General features: G+C 38.9%; 1 protein-coding gene across 1 annotated transcript in view; it reads right to left on the reverse strand.

Moving 5' to 3' along the window:
- Positions 1-20902, reverse strand: part of crb1 (crumbs cell polarity complex component 1) — a 144063-nt gene that overhangs the window by 77264 nt on the left and 45897 nt on the right. The window contains exons 4-5 of the mRNA XM_059983528.1: positions 14494-14633; positions 10221-10403 (exon numbers count right to left, since the gene is read on the reverse strand). Coding sequence (XP_059839511.1) covers positions 10221-10403; positions 14494-14633 — 323 coding nt within the window. The remainder of the gene's footprint in view (positions 1-10220; positions 10404-14493; positions 14634-20902) is intronic.

The raw sequence follows: 20902 nt of genomic DNA on the forward strand, positions 1-20902 counted from the left end.
AGGAGAATCAATGGATGTTTGGTACTTGGATTTTCAGAAAGCCTTTGACAAGGAGCCACACGTGAGGCTGCTTAGCAAAATAAGCTCCCATGGTATTAAAGGAAAAATGCTAGCATGGGTAGAGCATTGGCTGATTGGCACAGGCAAAGTGGGAATAAAGGGAGCTTTTTCTGATTGGCTGCCAGTATCTAGAGGTGTTCCACGTGGGTCGGTGTTGAGATCTGCTTCTTTTTATGTTGTATGTTGATGATTTAGATTATGGAAATGATGGCATGGTGGCCAAGTTTGTGAATGATACGAAGATAGGTGGAGGGGCAGGTAATGTTGAAGAAGCAGGGAGACTGCATAAGGTCTTAGACAGATTGGGAGAATGGGCAAAAAGTGGCAGATGGAATCTAGTGTCAGTATGTGTATGGTCATGCACTTTTGTAGAGGAAATGAATGCATAAACTACTATTTTCTAAATAGAGAGAAAATTCCAAAATCCGAGGAGCAAAGGGACTTGGGTAGGATTTTCCGATGGTTAATTTGCAGGCTTAGTCGTTGGTGAGGAAGGCAATTGCAATGTCAGCATTCATTTCAAGAGGACCAGAATCTAACAGCAAGGATGTAATGCTAACACTTTATGAGACACTGGTGAAGCCTCAGTTGGAGTATTGTGTGCAATATTGGGCTCCTTATCTCAGAAAAGTTGTGCTGACATTGGAGAGGGTTCAAAGGGTGTCCGTTCAAATGATTCCAGGAATGAAAGGGTTATCATATGAAGAACTCTGGCTCTGGGTCTGTACTCACTGGAATGTAGAAGAACGAGGAGGGATCTCATTGAAGCTTACTGAAAGTTGAACGGCCTAGATAGAGTGGACATTTTCTATAGCGGATCAGAGGGCGAAGCCTCAGAATAGGCATTTATGAAAGAAATGAGGAGGAATTTCTTTAGCCAGATGGTGGCGAATCTATGGAATTTGTTGTCACAGGCAGCCGCGGAGGCCAAGTGAATGGGTGTCTTTAAAACAGAGGTTGATAGCTTCTTGATTAACCAGGGAATGAATGGTTATAGAGAGAAGGCAGAAAGATGGGGTTGAGAGGGAAAATGATCATCCATCAGCTGACTTGATGGACCGAATGGCTTAACTCTGCTCATATGTCTTATGGTCTTGTACTCCCAACCTACTACTTTTAGCGCAACCAACAAGGGGTCCATTTTTAAGTATACATCTTTTCTTGTAATTAATTTTTAAAACATTTAGTAGTGCGTTACATGACAGAGCTTGACCCTATGGTGCAAGTGTACAGTCTGGTCACATTATCAGGTGGGATATTAGGAATACAGTGAAACATTACCATCCTTAGAAGTGCATTGTACAATTGGAAGAATCAATTGCATTGTAATTTTTTTTCAATGTATACTTCACACAAGTATTCAACCTTATCATTGCCAGGCAAAGTTGTAATGCGTTACAGACATTTTTACTGATAACTGAATTACAAAGAAGATAGATAGGGACTTCATTGATCCCAGGGAAAATTACAGTGCCACAGTAACACTACAAGTGCACAGATATACAAATACCAGAAGAGAAGAATGAAGGAATAAAACTCAAGTTACTTCAAACAGTCTAACATGAGAGGGTCATCACTTACCCGCCTATAGGTTGACTCATTATAGAGCCTAAAGGCCAAGGGTAAGAATGAACTTGTATAATGCTCCTTCGAGCAGTGCAGTTGTCTTGGTCTATTACTAAAAGTGCTCCTCTGTTCAGCCAAGGTGGCATACAGAGTGTGAGAAACATTGTCAAGAATTGCCAGGATTTTCTGTAGGGTCCTTTATGTACCACAGCCTCCAGTGTGTGTCCAATTAGACTCCTATACAGAGCCAGCCTTTCTCTTCGCAATATTTTTATTAGTTTCAACATAAAGGAATACAGAGTACAAGAAATTATATATAAAAGGTCAAAAAAGATTTTAAAAACTACCAATTACATTATATCTGTTCATAATAACAATCTCATTACCCTGTAGTCATGTATGTTAATCAAAAGTTATATTGAGCTATACTAATTTATTACAAAAAAAGAATCTAACTCCTACCAAGACAAAAGCTGTTTATTAAAGAGAAAAAAGGTAAAATACCTTCTCATATAATAAAAATTAATAATAGCCAACATCTGAATTTAAACAATGGGTTGAAGGTTTTGAAAATAATTCAGAAAAGGTACCCACAATGTTTGACAGTCTTGATGAGATTCAGAAATTGAGCAACAATTCTTCTCTAATTCTAAGCATGACATAACGTCGCATAACCATTGAGGAGAGTAGGAGGAAAAACATCTTTCCATTTAAAGAAAAGCGCCCTCCTAGCTGTAAGAGAGCTAAAGGCCAAAATATGTAAATCAGATGCCTTCAGCTTAATATCCTGTCCTGCAACAATACTGAATAGGGCCATCAGAGGGTTAGGCTTAAAACTGACATTTAAAAGTAAGGAAAAAGTTCAAAAAACTTTCTTCCAATATTTTTCAAGATTCGGACAAGTCCAAAACATATGAATTAATGAAGCTCCTCCAGTATTACATCAGTCATAATAGGGAGATATATCCAAATAAAAACGAGATAGCTTAACCTTAGTCATATGAGCTCTATGTACCATCTTAAATTGTATGAGGGAATGATGAGCACATAGCGATGAAGTATTAACCAGTTTAAAATTTTCATTCTAAGTTTCCTCAGATATTGATGTCTGTAAATCTTGTTCGCAGAGATTCTTAATTTTGTCTAAAGGAAATTCCTCATCTCCAGTAACATACCATTAGATATTGAACTATTATGGAAATGTGTCAAACTAAAAATTACATCTAGTAAGTTCTTATCTGAGCTTATAGGAAATGTGCATAATTGAGTTCTTAGAAAGTTTATGATTTGTAGATATCTAAAAAAGTGAGTTTTGGGTAAGCTATATTTAGCTGACAATCGCTCAAATGAGAAAAGGTTTCCGCCAACAAACAGATCCCAAATACATTTAATACCAAACCTGTCCCATTCTTGGAGGGTTTAAAAAAATTAGAATAAATGGGACTTGAAAGAGAAAATCTCAATAAACCAAAGTGTTTTCTAAATTGTATCCAGATCCTCAGAGTATATTTAACTATTAAATTATCAGTTTACTTAAAAATAAAGGAAGTGACGATCCAAGAAGAGAAATAATAACAATTTATTAACAGAGTTAGCTTCTAAAGAGACCCATACCAGACAGTCTGCATGATTAATATAATATTGACAAAATGTAAGATATCATATATTAACTGCCCAGTAATAAAACCTAAAATTATGTAAGGCCAGACCTCCAGACATTTTAGATTTTTGAAAATGAACTTCATTTAAATGAGAACATTTATTTTTCCATATATAGGAGGATAAAATAGAATTAAGAGAGTAAAAAAAAAGGATTTAGGAATAAAAACAGGTAAAGCCTGAAAAAGATATATAAATTTAGGTAGAATATTCATTTTAACAGGTTTAATTTGTCCAATCAATGATATTGAAAGAGGTGACCAATGTAATGATACCCTTTTTACATGATTCAATAAAGTAGGAATGTTTTCGTGAAACAGGTGTTTGTAATTCTTAGTGACTGTTACACCCAAGTAAGTAAATTGATTCCTTACAACTTTAAAAGGGAGATTAGTATTAATTGATACCAAATTATTTAAAGGAAATAATTCACTCTTATGTAGGTTCAATTTAAATCCTGAAAACTGGCTAAATTGGGAGAGTAAAGAAAGTATGCAAGGTAACGAGGTCTCAACATTAGAGATGAAAAGCAATATATTATCAGTGTAAAGCGAGATTTTGTGAGTAATATCTCTCCTTAAAATACCACAGATATCATTAGATTCTCGAAAAGCAATGGCAAAGGGTTCTAAAGCCAGATCAAAGAGCAAAGGGTTCAATGGACAGCCTTGTCTAGTTCTGCGATGAAGTTTAAATGGTTTGGAATTTTGAAAATTAGTAACAACACGAGCATAAGGAGGTAGATAAAGTAATTTAATCCATTGAATTAAATCTGGTCCAAAATTAATTTTTTCTAGGGTTTTAAATAAATAATTCCATTCAACCCGATCAAAGGCCTTCTCAGCATCTAAGGATATCACACATTCTGATATCTCCGGGGAGGGAGAGTAAATAACATTTAATACATGGTGTATATTAAAATGGGAATGTCGGTTTTTAATAAATCCAGTCTGATCATCAGAAATAATAGAAGGTAAAATATTTTCAATCGTAAGAGCCAGAACTTTAGAAAGGATTTTAGTATCAACATCGAGTAATGAAATTGGCCTATATGAAGAGCATTCAGTTAGGTCCTTGTTCTTCTTTAAGATAAGCGAAATAGAGGCTTCATAGAAAGATTGAGGCAAGCTACCCAATTTGAAAGAATCCAAAAACTGTGGGATAATTAATGAAGAAAAAGCCTTATAAAATTCTCCAAAAAATCCATCTGGACCTGGAGCCTTCCCTGAGTGTAATGAACATATAGCCTTGGCAATTTCCTCATAAGAAATGGGTTGATCCATATATTTGCTATTATCTGCAGAAAGTGCAGGGATTTTTAATTGATCTAGAAAATTATTCATTACAGTATTATCTTTAGGGGTATCAGATCTTTAAAGTTTAGAATGGAATTCTGTGAAGGTATCATTTATTTCAAAGTGATCAGTTGTCCTATCACCATTAGTTTTGCAAATTTCTTTATTTGTCATTTCACTACATAAGTTTTTAATTGGTTGGCCTGATTTATCTCCGTGAATGTAAAATTGAGTTTTATCTTTAATAAATTGAGTTTCAATTCAATATGTTAACAGAAGATCATATTTAATTTTAACTTTTAATTTAATTTTAACATGTCTTTTATAAAAAACAGGATCTGGAGCTAGAGCATATTTTTGATCTAGTTGTTTCAACTGATTGGCTAATTCAATTCTTTCTTTATTAGCTTTATTCTTGATACACACAGTATAAGAAATAATTTGTCCTCTAATATAGGCCTTGAAAGTATCCCATACAATAAGATTAGGTCTTTTCCTTTTTATTCTCTTCAAAAACAAAATAATATGCCTCTCTAGAAATTTTAAAAATTCCTTATCAGATAACAAAGTTGTATTAAAATGCCAAAATCTGTTTGTTTGAGGAAGACCAGGGATATTTAAAGATGGAAATACAGGAGCATGATCTGAAACAGCAATCTCTTTATATTCACAGGAACAAAATGATGAAATCATTTGACTATCAATAAAAAGATAATCAATCCTGGAATATGTATGATGAACATGGGAAAAACGAGTTCACCCTATCTAAAGGATGCAAGAAATGCCAAACATCAACAATACCACATTTCAATAAAAGAGATTGAATAACCAAAGCTGAATTATTAAGAAGCGTTGGTTTAGAAGATGATCGATCTAAAATTGGGTCTAGCCAACAGTTAAAATCTCCTCATATCACCAAAGAGTAAAGACTCAGATCTGGTAAAAACGGGAAAAATGCTCAAAGAATCCTGGGTCATCTACATTTGGGGCATACACATTGGCAAATACTATCAACTTATTATCTAGTTTTCCAGAAACCATAACAAAACATCTATTAGTATCAGGCACTACTTTATGTTGAACAAAGGAAAGTGTGTTATCTATAAGATTCTAAACTCCTCTAGGTTTGGCCTGAAAAGAAGAGTGAAAACAAAGTCCATTCCAATGGCTAAAAGAACATAAATTATCACATTTCCGTATGTGAGTTTCTTGTAAGAAAATAATAGGGACCTTAAATTTCCTAATATAAGGAAAAATCTTATTATGTTTCATAGGGTGATTTAACCTTTTCACATTAAAACTGAGTAAATTAATAGTTTGGTCCATTTTAACGTTATTTAAAGGAAGGGTTAAAATGTAAGTTAAAAACCAACCCATAAACCTTGAGAAATGGTAACCAAGGAACAAGTTGGCTCAAAATTTGTAAACAGCTTCTGAGAAAAAAAAACGATCCCCGCCCACCTTCCAAAGAAAGAAGACTGACCAATAGAAAGTCGGCATCTACAACTACGGACAACCCCCCAAAAAACCTGGTTATCATTCCAATTAGTTTCAAGGTTATTTATATTCCAACTTAGGCTGAATAATATCCAAACAAGAAATTCAATTCTTGTATATCAAAAATACATTATTAAAAATACAAAAGGAAATTATTTACGAAAGTTTACCAAAAATAAAAGATACAATTATTCATCCAGAAAGACATTAAACATTTAATCTTATACCTTCATGAAAAAACAGACTAAGCAGTTACCCTTCAAGTTTAAAAAATCTTTGTGCTTCAGTATTCAAACAAAACCATTCGAAGGATCCATCTTTAATGAGACTCTCAGTCAGACTAGGTAGCCAAGGGACGGGTTGAAACCCTTGTGAAAAAAATTCCAACAAAGCTTGTTTAAACTTAGCATGATCCTGCATAACCTCAAGCAAATAGTCTTTGAGAGTCTTAATATGCCAGTCTATAACCAATCATGCCCCTTCAACAGGATTTGTGAATTAAAAGTTTCTCATTTAATCCTGTGTCTTCATGTAAGGACAAACTAAACAACTAGCCTTCAGATTTTAAAAACCTTTGTGTTTCAACAGTCAAACAAAACCATTCGAAAGATCCATTTTTATGTGTGATTCTGAGTTGAGCTGGGTAGCGAAGGGAAGGCTTGAAACCCTTGTTAAAATACTCGGAGATAACTTCTTTGAACTTAGCACGTTCCTGCATAACCTCAGGCGAGTAATCTTCAACAATTCTAACCTTGCAATCATTATAGACAATCATGCCTCTTCGATGAGATTCACGTATTAACAGTCCCTTTGTCTTAAGTTCATGAAAACAGATTATTACTGATCTTGGTCTGTCTCTGTTAGGAGGTCTAAACGCGGGAGACCTGTGAGTGCGATCAATCGTAGGCAAAGACATCAAAATTTCCAGAAATAATTCTTGCAAAAAGTTTGCAGAAAATTCCATAGGATGATTACCTTCGGTTAAATCTTCGAGACCCAGAACCTGTAAGTTTTTTCTTCTAGACCTATTTTCTAGGTTGATAATCTTCTGTCTTAACTTTTCGTTGGACTTCAATTGCTTTTCACAAAGCTTTTGCAATTGATCCACTTCCATTTCCAAAGACGACAAAATTGCTTCACTATTTTTTTTATATGTTTATCGTGTTCATTAGGAGTTTGTTGAATAGAATCCAATTTACCATCTATTTGTTTAAATTCAGAGCTGAATTGTTGAAACTTCTCAGAGGCTTCTCGTGTATGACTTTGCAGCAAATCCATAATAGAATCCAAAGAGGCAGGGAGATCATCCTCTTTAGTACCTCTAGCACCCCTTGTAGCCACATTGAAAGAATATCACACTTACAGAAGAAGTTGGATTGGAAATAGTAAGATGATGAAGGTTGCAGCACAGCAGATTGCTGTTACTCCATCAGCCACCACCAGGAAATCCCAAGCCAGCCTTTCTAATCGGTTTATTGAGCCTGGGGCAATGCTGATGCCATTGCTCCAGCACACCACTGCAAAGAAGTGCATACTGGCAACAACAGACTGGTAGAACATGCAAAGAAGAGGCTTGCACACTCCAAAGGACCTCAGTCTCCTCAGGTAGAAGAGGCGACTCTGGTCCTTCTTGTATACAGCCTCTGTGTTGGTGCTCCACTCAAGTCTGTCATCCAGGTGCACCCCCAGGTACTTGTAGGTTCTCACCGCATCCACTGTCAATGGTAACAGGGAGCAACTCAGGCTTAGTCTTCCTCTGACCTACTGATGTTGAGTTGCAGAAGATTCAGTTTGCACCATTTGACAAAGTCCTCCACCAGGGCCTGTATTCATCCTCCCGTCTTCCCTTTATATACAATATACCAAATAAAAGACACAAAAACTTTCACCTTTGCTTTATGATTATTATCCAACGGTTAAGATCAAATTCAAACTAGTTACTAACTAGTAACTTGAATGGAAAAGGTCTGGGAGACTACTCGACTGTCAATTCCTATTTACTAATAAAGCTAAGAAGATAACTTTCTTGTCTCAGCATCTTATTGCAAAATACAACTATATTACCTCCTGTATGGGGGAATTTTATCATGAACCAAGCATGAATGGCCTCATTCAATGTACACATCACATTACATCAAAGTTGTCCATTTTCCCCAGCACTTGCTAACACTAATTTCTTCCATCTGCTATTAACAGCAGTTAATTGTCATCTAGTTAGTCTGTTTCAGTGAATCTGTTCTAAGTAACCACCTGTTGATAAGTAATTGTTAAACAATTACTGATATAAAATGGCTGTGGTGAGTTGTCCTTAAGGACTAATCTGAATCAGATTTAATATCACCAATGTATATCATGAAATTCGTTAACTTTATGGCAAGAGTACAATGAAATAAATGATAAATAAATATGGAGAAAAAATACTGAACTGGAGTAAATATATATTGGCTTCAATGACCATTTAGAAATCGGACAGCAGAGGGGAAGGAGCTGTTCCTGAATCGTTGAGTGTGTGCCTTCAGGCTTCTGTATCTCCTTCCCAGCAGTAGCCATGAGGAGAGGGCATGCCCTGGGTGGTGGGGGTCTTTAATGATGAACACGGCCTTCCTAGGGCATCGCTCCTTGAAGGTATCTTGGATACTACAGGGGTCCTAACATAGAAGGCCTTACATAGGGTCCTTACATCTCTGCTGATGTATGAAATTGAGAAAGCCTAACACAAGCAGTTCTGTTCCAATGAATCCCATAACCCAACTGGTTACCAGCAATATTGTATTAATTATGTTAATCAATACATTTTAAAAAGGCTTGTTGATGTTGATCCTTTTTCAGCATTTGAAATGGTCACGGGAAGATTTGCATCTGGCTGTATATTAATTGAGCTGTCTAATGTTCTTTAGCAGTGTGAAGTCAATTAGTTGCCTCTGTTTTGCAATGTATCAGTTTGCTACAGGTTTATTAACCAGGAGGCAGTCCTTTTTCTGACATCATGTATCCTGCCCTCCTCTTGTGGGAGAACGTTGGCGAGCTCTTGGTGGAGTTTTTTTAAAATAAGTTTCTCATGAGAGAAACATGTTCATATTCTCCACAAAACTGACAAGTTAAGCAGAAACCATCCTAAAAAGGGTTTGCTTTTTCCAGAGTCTATTTTACATGTTGTCTCAGAGCCACTGACTCAGCTTAAAGCAGATGGATGGACTGAAATTTAGAAATGTATGCAGCTTTTTCCCAGGGTTGAAATGTCTAGTACCAGAGAGTATGCACTGAAGGTGAGAGGGGGTAGGTTCAAAGGAGATGGGAGGGGTATGTGTTTTTACTCAGAGGGAGGTGGATGCCTGGAATGCACCACCTGGTATGGTGAGGCAAATGCATTAGAGGCTTTTAAGAGACATTTAGATAGGCATATGAATATGATGAAGTTGTAAAGATATGGACATTGTGTAGATAGGAGGAATTAGTATTTGTAGTTTTTATTTTAATTTTCAGTTGGTTTGGCGCAAGGCCCTGTTCCCATGCTGCACCGTTCTATGTTCCAACTCGAAATAATCTGGCGAAGTGCTCTTGAAGATTGACCCAGCTCCGGGTTCAATAAATTTGCTTATATTTTGGAGTCTTTTAGTGCTCAAAAGGAAATTCATCTCCTCTGTTTTGTTAGAATTTTTGTCCTGCCTACCCCAATTTCCAGAGTAAGATTCCCAACGAGGATGCAACAGGAATGCTACATTAAAAATTGATTTAAAAAGTCTTTAAGCCAGTGAGTTACCAATTAAGACATTCTAATTTTGAAAAATTATTAATTCCACGGAAAACTATTTCATCTTTAACGGACAACTCATACAATGTTAAGGGCATCTGTTTCCTTTGATAATATTTCTAAATTAGAATTCAGTTTCCATGTATAGTAACTAGTTCATTAATATCAGTTTCCATGTGCATTATTATTGAAGTGTTTCGCCAAATGACATCACTTACTATAATGTCAATAATTAAACTGATAGTAGTCCCCAGATGAAAGAAAGGGCAAAATCCTTAGCCTTGTTTTGTCTCTAAGTATTTGTTTACTACCAACGTAAACTAAAATCTCTGATGATTTCTGCAATGTTCTTCCCCAGGAAACAAAATGCAAAGTATAACTGCGAAGGTTACCTGTAAATCCATGCTGACATTTACAGATGTAGCCAGAAGCACGCTCATAGCTAAAGACTACAGGCAATTCAGTTGTATTTCCATACAAGCTTCGCCAGGAGAGTTCAACACACTCTGCCCCGTGTAGACAAGGATTACTGAAGCACTCAGGGATATCGATCTCACATCGTGCCCCCACAAAACCTGAATTTAAATCACAAAATGCATATGATGGTAACATTTACTTTTACAGTCTAGACCGCAAAAGAAAATTAATCAATACTCTCCGCCCAAGAGTCATGAAATGAGGGTTATTTGGGGGGGGGGGGGATAGAGTTGGATAAGGATTGTGGGGGAAAGGACATCAAATATCTGAACAAAATTCTACCATTCTTTAAGCCTGTGATTGTTGAATTAGAAATTAGTAAATGAAGCAGAGGGAAAAGATATCATGTCTGCTCTCACCTCTTTCACCTGCCCCTTCTTACTTGTCTTTTCACTCCTTTCTCTCTTGCTTCTCTTTATTCATCCTTTTTCTCATTCATCCATCATCCATTCTCCTTTTTTACCTTTCCTCTTTACACTTTGTTCCGCCTAAGTTTAATCAGAATCTTTTCTTTCATCGGCCCTCTCCTTCCATTCGTCTTTTCACTCACTCTCTCCACACTAAAGCTCAGAATTGCTCAATCACCTCCAAGAAATGCAGACAATCTGAACCAGGTACTGACAGCAGGTAATGTCCAGGGTAGCTTGCAGCTGTCACTGACAATCGTGCTCCCCACAAACATTATGAACTATTAGTAACAACAGAGTTGAAGAACAAATCAAAGAACTTGTACAAAAATGTCTTTACTTCATGGTTCTGTGGCATTCAGCTAAGAGACAGTTTTGCATACATAGCTTTGTTTGAGCAGGATCTCACTGTCTAGGCCTCAGCTTTCTAAAAATGTGTAATTTTGGATTAATGCTTGATAGAGCTCCACTTTCTAGGAACTGGTTACATATTGGGACTCTGAATTTTGCAGAATCTTTCTTGACATTCCATGCATTTATAATTTACTGCTCAGAGAACTTGGCCACATACATCTTTAAAACTAAATGTAGTTGTTTGCTTAACACACTCAAAATGCTGGAGGAACTCAGCAGGTCAGGCAGCATCTATGGATGAAAAGTACAGTTGATGTTTCAGTCTGAAGCCCTTCGGCAGGACTGTTTGGTTTGTTTTGACCTTTCATAATCATGATTAATAGCCACACAGTGTATCGATCTGTGATACTGGACCGAGCTGGTTTCCATGTTGGCTTAAATGACACACTATGAGTGATCATCGTGGGAAGTGACTTGCAATGCCGTAACAAACACTGCACAAAACTCAAGGAAAGGAAATAAAACCGAGAATATGAGATTACCATTGTCATCTTGTGTTAAAGAACGAGTTAAACTGCTTCATTGCGAACAGGTAGCACTGAAACCACTGCTGTCACATTAAAGTCCACTCAGCAGGCAACTTAGACAAGACCCCTACCCTGCATGCCTATCCTCGGTCATATCACTCTGGTTCCCATCCCCCTGCCAAATGAGTTTAAAACCTCCCCAATGGCTCCAGCAAACCCATGCAACCAATCCTTTGTATATAGGCCATACCTTCCACAGCAGGCTTTTCCCTAATTCCCTCTAGTCAGGACCTCCTCCCCCTTGCTCCCTATGTCATTGGTACCAATGCTTGTGTTACGCCACCAACTGAGCAATATGCCACAGCAAGGCCTGGGTCCTAATGTGAGGTACAGTATGCTGTTTAGACAATCCAAACTCCAGCCCAGATGACTAGAGAGATCAGGTGTTGAGAGTCAGGCGAGCTTGGATAGTTCTAAGTGCCAGGCAGATTTGGAGAGGTCAAGAACGGCTTCTCTGACAGTGAAATCTAGGTCCAAAGTGAATCGCTGTGCAGCGTGTTCTAGGCCCGGAGTGATTCGCCGCCCCGAGCCCAGGTCTTAATGAGAGGTTCATACAATTTAAAAAGCCCACCCAGAGAGTCTTGGGGCTCCTCTCTCCATGATGCTGAGGTTCTGGGACTGCTGTGCTTCATGTCTGCAAACTTTCTAGAGACTTGCCCTGCTAATATGATGAACTGAAGACTGAGGCTTCAGGCCTACTCTGGGAATTTGGATCTAAGGACTCAATTTGGTTCAGAATGCTATTGTTATTGTTATTGTTTCTTCCATTGTTTCCATGATTTGTTTTGATTTTTTTCCTCTTTTTCTGTGGGTACTGAGGGTTGTTCTTATTTTTTGTAAATTAGGTTCTTTTGGGTTCATTGCTTTGTTAAACAAACAAATCTCAAGGTTATATAATTTATAAATTCCTAACGAGTGCACTTTGAATCTTTGAACTGATTTTGCCCTGCAGTGTCAGTCTTTACTGTAGAAGACACTAGCAGAATGCCAGAATTCAAGAATGTCAGGGGCAGAAGTAAATCTAGTTGCTATTACTAAGAACTTGGGAAACCAAAAGTTCTGAAGGTAGATAAGTCACCAGAGGGACTACAACACAGAGTTCTGATAGAAGTAGCTGAAGAGATTGTGAAGGCATGAGTAAAGATCTCTTAAGAATCACTAGATTCTGGAATGGTTCTGAAAGGCTGGAAAATTGCAAATGTCACTCCACTCTTTAAAAAGGGACGCGGGCATAAGAAAGGAAATTATAGGCTAGTTGGCCTGACTTCAGTAATTGGGAAGATGTTGGAGTCCATTATTAAGGTTGAAGTTTTGGGATACTAGGAGGTGCCTAATAAAGTAGGCCAAAGCGAACCTAGTTAAAGGAAGTATTTTCTGAAAAATCTGTTGCAATTCTTTGAGAAAATGATAGGCAGGATAGGCAAGGAGATCAGTGAATGTTTTGTACTTGGATTTCAGAAGGCCTATGACAGGGTACCGCACACAAGGCTGCTTAGCACGATAACGACTAAGATGCTAGCATGGATAGAGGATTGGCTGATTGACAGGAAGTAAAGGGTCGGGATAAAGGGGCCTATTCTGCTTGGCTCCCAGAAACAAGTGCTGTTCTGCAAAGGTCAGTATCGGGACCGCTTTTTTCATTTTACATGTCAACGATTTAGATGACAGAATTGATGGCTTTATGGCCAAGTTTTCAGGTGATATAAAGATAGGTGGAAGAGTGGATAATGTTGAGGAAGCAGGGAGAACGCAGAAGGATTTGAACAGATTGGGAGAATGGGCAAAGAAGTGGCAGCTGGAACAAAGTGTAGGGAAGTGTCTGATCATGCACTCTGGTAGAAGGAATAAACATGTAGACTATTTTCTAAATGGGGAGAAAATACAAAATTCAGAGGTGCAAAGGGGATGATCCTTGTTGCAGGATTCCCTAAAGGTTAATTTGCAGGCTGAGTCACTGGTAAGGAAGGCAAATACAATGTTAATATTCATTTCAAGAGGACTAGAGTATAAAAGCAGATGTAATGCATTGGTCAGACTGTACTTGGGAGTACTGTGTGCAGTTTTGGGCTCTTTTTCTAAGAAAATATATTCTGGCATTGGAGAGAGTCCAGAAGAGATTTACAGTAATGAAAGGGGTAACATATAAGAAGAATTTGATGCCCTATACTCTCTGGAGTTTGGAAGAATGAGAGAGGATCTGATTGAAACCTAGTGAATATTGAAATACTTAGAGTGGATTTGGGGAGGATATCCTATGACCAGAAGGCCCAGCTTCAGAATAGAGGGGCCATCCATTTAGAACAGAGATGAGAAGGAATTTATTTAGCAAGGGGTCGGTGACTCTGTGGAATTCATTGCCACAGATAGATGTGGAGGCTAAGCCATTGAGTATAGATAAAGCAAAGGTTGATAAGTTCTGGGTTAGTCAGCATGTAGAAAGTTACCGGGAGAAAGCAGCAGAGTGGGGTCGAGAGAGTAATAAATCAGCCATGTTTAAATGGTGGATCAGAGTCCATGGGCCAAGTCCCCTAACTCTGCTCCTATGTCTCATTCACAAGACTAGCACCTTCTTCTTACAAACAGAAATGTTCTGCGTATGGTTTGACTGCATAACTATGTACATGGTGAGAAAAACCACGTGCCTGAGTACAGCAAACAGCACAAATATTTTTAAATCAGAACTTAGAGCAATCAAGGCACTGACTATATTAAAATACATATAACCATAAATATTCCAACATGATAAATTAATAGAAAATGCTGATTTTATTTAATAACATTATGTTGATACTTTGAACAAGATAACAATAGTCGTTTATACAAAATGTAAAACCACAAACCTGGCCAGCAGTGACAGGTGTAATTTCCATCAGTGTCCTGGCAGGTGGCGCTGTTGAGACAGGGTTGTGAAAGACAACCAGGGACATAGAAATCACAGTGCAAACCCGTATATCCAGTGTTCACACAGTCACAGCTATACCTGCAATAGTCAAATGAAAGGCAGTCTACGATTAAACATTATTTACAATCAGTGATCTTTGATAACAGAGTTTATCATGAGCAAACCAATGCCTTGTGACAGAATTAATTATTATAGTTATAAGTAAGAATTGCAATATTTTTAAAATTATTTATTCTAAGGACTAAAACATTTTAAGTTATTGCTTCCTCAATTACCCTTAATATTATAGTCTCAATCTCTGAGACAGTGCAGGTTGCCCCTGGGTACTCTAGTTTTTCCTCCCACACTCCAAAGACATAGGTTAATTGGTGTCAGTGAGTGCCAAGGAGAGTTGGGGAAGTTAATGGGCATGTGAGAGACAAATGTGTTTATTGAGATTGCTCTGAGAACCAACATAGATTTGATGGGCCAAATAGCTTACTACATAATAAGAAAAAGTTAAAGTAAGATATTTCCACATTCACCTGTAGAAATGTATAGGTTTCATTAATCTGATTAGTGGCATGCATTTGATTCTCTAACAAGAAACTCAAGTAACCATTCCAATACGTATAAATGTAGAAAAGTCATGTAATGCCCTGGTTAAGATTTCTATTGCTGTGCTCTAGGTATTTCATTTTAGTAGCTTTCTGCTAAAGCAGTGCAACTTGCTGGTAGAATGTTTTGGTTTTGGATAGCAGTAAGAGGCCATGTTGTTCAACTTAGGAATGTTGTGTCAGCCAATCAGGATGGTGGGATTGGGAGAATGTTCTAGAGGGAGCGGGGTGGAAAGAGTTTTATGATGGATAGTAGCCTGGTTTGGGGTCTTTTGTGGGAGCTGTGAAGCAGAACAGAAGGGAGGATACTGCAGGATACCATTGAAGGACAGTCCCTGTTGACAAAGTGCCTTGTGTAAATGATGGCTGCAAAAAGGAAGGGCCAGTACTCCTAAGAGAGAGAGAGCCAGCTGCTGGAGATGGTCTTCCAGGAAAGTTCAGACTGCGGCAGGTGTTTTCACACAAACCGTGGTCCAGCGCATGAGGAAAAGATGACTCCTGTATGAGCTCCAACGTTATATGCACATTGGACTCATTTAACTGTAATGGGCCCTTTTCCTTTCCTATTAACTATTTGATAAAGCTGAAATTGGTAAATATACTTCCTTTATAATTTTATGTGGTGCACGATCTGTTATTTCTTGCCGACCAATAACCGTGTACGGGCAGTATTTACATAGCATTTGCTCAAATCAAGATTCCATTAATTGGAATGTCCCAACTTTCCTGTCTGGTTGAACCGCCAAGCATAATGACCCCAGACATACATTGTTTATGAAAGGTGGCCTTCTCACCGCTGAGTCACATGCCTGTTAGCAGTGTTAGTAAATGAGCTGAGTTTGCATATGAGGCTGGTGAGAGGGGTACAGTCAGAAAGTACACTAATGTTTCCATCCCTCAATACAATAATACTAACAGGAGATAACATTGATAATGTTTAAAGTACATGTTGGAATATATAACTTCTAGCTAAAAAGCAGTAATTTATTGGCATTAATTATTCTCAAAGGGTCTAACTAAAATATGTTTGCCTTTTTCAGATACTAAACTGAGATAAGCCAATCAACCCTTTAATTCTTTGCTCTCTTTCAGAGGCTTTATCACATCAAGCAGACTTCTCCTGAGCAGTGATCACAGTGCAGTATGCTGAAAGCCAGCTACTTCATGGAGAAAAATAAACCGAGGGAAGAACTCAAATGGGATCAGCAGCATGAAAGCAGACCCTTTGGTTCACCAAGTTCGAGCTGATTATAAAGCATCTCTTCACAGTACCGTAATCCTCTTTTACATTTCAAACACGCTCATCAACACTCCTCAAAGATTCCGGCACAACCACTTCACTCATTTATGTGTCAACTACAATTTACAGTAGCCACTTTAGATGAACCTATGGAATGAACAATCTTGTGGAACTCAGCAGGCTGAGTGGTATTCATGACAGAGAAGGAATTGTCGACATTTCAGTCCTTTTGCTGCATTTTGACCTGAAATCAATAATTAATTTATTTCTAGAGAAGCTCTTGCCTGCCAAGTTCTTCCAGCATCAGCAATCTCTTGTGTCTCCACTACCTTTGGAATGTGGGAGGAAACCAGAACATCTGGAGGAGAATATGCAAACTCTACACCAGGGGTTCCCAAACTTTTTTATGCCATGGACAATTGCCATTAAGCAAAGGATCCATGGACGCCCAGGTCGGGAACTCCTGCTTCACACAGAGAGCACCGGACCAGGGATTGAACCTGGGTGACTCGTGCTCTGAGGCAAGAGCACCACTAGTATGTCACTCTATCACCTTTCTTTCACGTCATCATCAGTGTACAATATAAAAGTACAGACCCCAGATTTTTTTTCAGCTGGGCTGGGGGAAACTGTAAATCTGTTGTCTGTCCTATACTAAAAAGAAAGCAATTTGACAAAGTAATTTAAAACCTTCATGGAGTTCACATTTCCTGTAAAGTTTCTGCAAGTCCATCAGTATTCTAATTTCTTCACTGCATTTCAAGATGTCTAAGTTGCTCAATCTTGGACCAAACAAAAAAAAAACATATCCAGTTATTTTGTTAAATTCTATAAAGCAAAGGGATTGCCACAACATAAAAGGAACTTTGCACAATATCCAAGTTAGATGATCATCATTGGCCTGGGTACTGTAGTGAAAATATTGAGGATATGGGAAATGCAAGGCGTTTGTCCGCTGACCCTGCATCAGATTATGACGACTGCTGAGAGAATCATCGGGGTCTCTCTCCTCACCTCATCTAGGACAATTACCAGAAGAGCTGCATTTTTGGAGCCCTCAGCATTGTCGAGGACCCCTCCCATCTGTCCTACAATCTTTTTGACCTCCCACCATCAGTTAGAAAGCACCACAGTATAAGATCAAGGATTGTCAGGCTGAATAACAGCTTCTTCGCCCCAGGCTGTTAGACATCTGCACACTCTACCACCAGCCAGTACACATTATTTATGACAGTGCCAGTAGCATTATACTGTTGTATATTTAACCATATGTTGTAGATGCATTTACAGAATATATTTTTATTATTTGTTAAAATTATTGTATTAATACTATTTTATGTGCTGTATGTGATATATACACTGTGTTTTGCACCTTCGTCCCAGAGGAATGCTGGTTTGTTTGGCTGTATATATGTGTACAGCTGAGTGGCTAAACTTGAACTTGAAAGGGAAGATAGGCAGGTGATAATGAAGGGACACAGTCAGACCGATGGTTTGAGATGTGTCTATTTTAATGCGAGGAGTATTTTGAATAAAGCGGATGAGCTTCGAGCGTGGATCAGCACTTGGATGTTGTGGCCATTACAGAGATTTGGATGGCTCAGGGGCAGGAATGGCTACTTCGAATGCCAGGCTTTAGATGTTTCAGAATGGACAGGGAGGGAGGCACAAGAGGTCGGGGCATGGCACTGCTGATCAGAGATAGTGTCACGGCTGCAGAAAAGGAGGAAGTCATGGAGGGATTGTCTACTGGGTCTCTGTGGGTGGAAGCGGAAGGGGTCAATAACTCTACTGGGTGTTTTTTTATAGACTACCCAGTAGTGACAGGGACATCAAGGAGCAGATAGGGAGACAAATTATGGAGAGGAGTAATAGTAACAGGGTTGTTGTGGTGGGAGATTTTTTTTCCCCAGATATTGATTGCCATTTCCCTAGAGTGAGGGGTTTAGATGGCGTAGAGTCTGTTAGGTGTGTTCAGGAAGGTTTCCTGATACAGTATATAGATAAGCCTACAAGAGGAGAGGCTGTACTTGATCTGGAATTGGGAAATGAACCTGGTCAGGTGTCAGGTCTCTCAGTGGGAGAGCATTTTGGAGACAGTGATCACAATTCTATCTCCTTTACCAGAGCATTGGAGAGGGATAGGAACAGACAAGTTAGGGAAACATTTAATTGGAGTGAGGGGAAATATGAAGCTATCAGGTAGGAACCTGGAAGCATAAATTGGGAACAGATGTTCTCAGGGAAACGTAGGGAAGAAATGTGGCAAATGTTCAGGGGATGTTTGCGTGGGGTTCTGCGTAGATACGTTGCAATGAGACAGGGAAAGGATGATAGGGTACAGGATCCGTGGTGTACAAAGGCTGTTGTAAATCTAGTCAAGAAGAAAAGCTTATGAAAGGTTAAAAAAAAACTAGGTAATGATAGAGACCTAGAAGATTATAAGGCTAGCAGGAAGGAGTTTAAGAATGAGATTAGGAGAGCCAGAAGGGGCCATGAGAAGGCCTTGGTGGACAGGATTAAGGAAATCCCCAAGGCATTCTACAAGTATGTGAAGAGCAAGAGGATAGGACGTGAGAGAATAGGACTAATCAAGTGTGACAGTGGAAAAGTGTCAGAGGAGATGGCAGAGGTACTTAATGAATACTTAACTTTAATATTCACTACGGAAAAGTATCTTGGAGATTGTAGGGATGACTTGCAGTGGACTGAAAAGCTTGAGCATTAAGAAAGAGGATGCGCTGGAGCTTTTGGAAAGCATCAAGTTGGATAAGACACTGGGACCATATGGGATATACCCCAGGCTACTGTGGGAAGTGAGGGAGGAGATTGCTGAGCCTCTGGCAATGATCTTTGCATCTTCAATGAGGATGGGAGAGGTTTCGGAGGATTGGAGGGTTGCGGATGTTGTTCCCTTATTCAAAAAAGGGAGTAGGGATAGCCCAGGAAATTATAGACCAGTGAGTCTTACTTCAGTGGTTGGTAAGTTGATGGGGAAGATCCTGAGAAGCAGGATTTATGAACATTAGAGAGGCATAATATGATTAGGAATAGTCAGCATGGCTCTGTTAAAGGTGGGTCATGCCTTACGAGCCTGATTGAGTTTTTTGAGAATGTGACTAAACACATTGATAAAGGTAGAGTAGTAGATGTAGTGTATATGGATTTCGGCAAGGCATTTGACAAGGTACCCCATACAAGGCTTATTGAGAAAGTAAGGAGGCATGGGATCCAAGGGGACATTGCTTTGTGGATCCAGAACTGGCTTGCCCATAGAAGGCAAAGAGTGGTTGTAGACGGGTCATATTCTGCATGGAGTTCGGTCACCAGTGGAGTGCCTCAGGGATCTGTTCTGGGACCCCTACTCTTTGTGATTTTTACAAATAACCTGGATGAGGAAGTGGAGGGATGGGTTAATAAATTTGCTGAAGACACAAAGATTGGAGGTGTTGTTGATAGTGTGGAGGGCTGTCAGAGGTTGCTGTGGGACATTGATAGAATGCAAAACTGGGATGAGAAGTGGCAGGTGGAGTTCAACCCAGATAAGTATGTGGTGGTTCATTTTGTTAGGTCAAAAATGATGGCAGAATATAGTTTTAATGGCAAGACCCTTGGCAATGTGGAGGATCAGAGGGAACTTGGGGTCCGTGTCCACAGGACTCTCAAAGCTGCTACACAAATTGATTCTGTGGTTAAGAGGCATACAGAGCATTGGCCTTCATCAATCATGGGATTGAGTTTAAGAGCCGAGAGGTAATGATGCAGCTATATAGGACCTTGGTCAGACCCCACTTGGAGTACTGTGCTCAATTCTGGTCGCCTCACTACAGGAAGGATGTGGAAGCCATAGAAAGGGTGCAGAGGAGATTTACAAGGATGTTGCCTGGATTGGGGAGCATGCCTTATGAGAATAGGTTGACTGAACTTGACCTTTTCTCCTTGGAGCAACAGAGAATGAGAGATGACCTGATAGAGGCGTACAAGATAATGACCGGCATTGATCATGTGGATAGAAAGAGGCTTTTCCCCAGGGCTGAAATGACTGGCACGAGGGGGCATAGTTTTAAGGTGCTTGGAAGTAGGTACAGAGGAGATGTCAGGGGTAAGTTTTATATGCAGAGAGTGGTGAGTGTGTGGAATGGGCTGCCAGTGGCGGTGGTGGAGTCGGAAACGATAGGGTCTTTTAAGAGACTCCTGGATGGATACATGGAGGTTATAAAATAGAGGGCTATAGGTAAGCCTAGTAATTTCTAAGGTAGGGACATGTTTGGCACAGCTTTGTGGGCCGAAGGGCCTGTATTGTGCCATAGGTTTTCTATGTTTCTATGTTGAACTTGATTTGTTACACGAAGGATCCTCACATTAACAAACATTCACCGAAGAATTAAAATTCAAATGAAACAATTAGAAGCCAAACATTTCTAAAAGATAAAATAAGATTACTTCAATTAATTGAAAAGTAACATTGCTCACCCTATACTTGCCATTGACCCTAAAGGTAATCCTGTTCC

Source organism: Hypanus sabinus, chromosome 11, assembly GCF_030144855.1.
Source record: "Hypanus sabinus isolate sHypSab1 chromosome 11, sHypSab1.hap1, whole genome shotgun sequence".
Classification (NCBI taxonomy): Eukaryota; Metazoa; Chordata; class Chondrichthyes; order Myliobatiformes; family Dasyatidae; genus Hypanus; species Hypanus sabinus.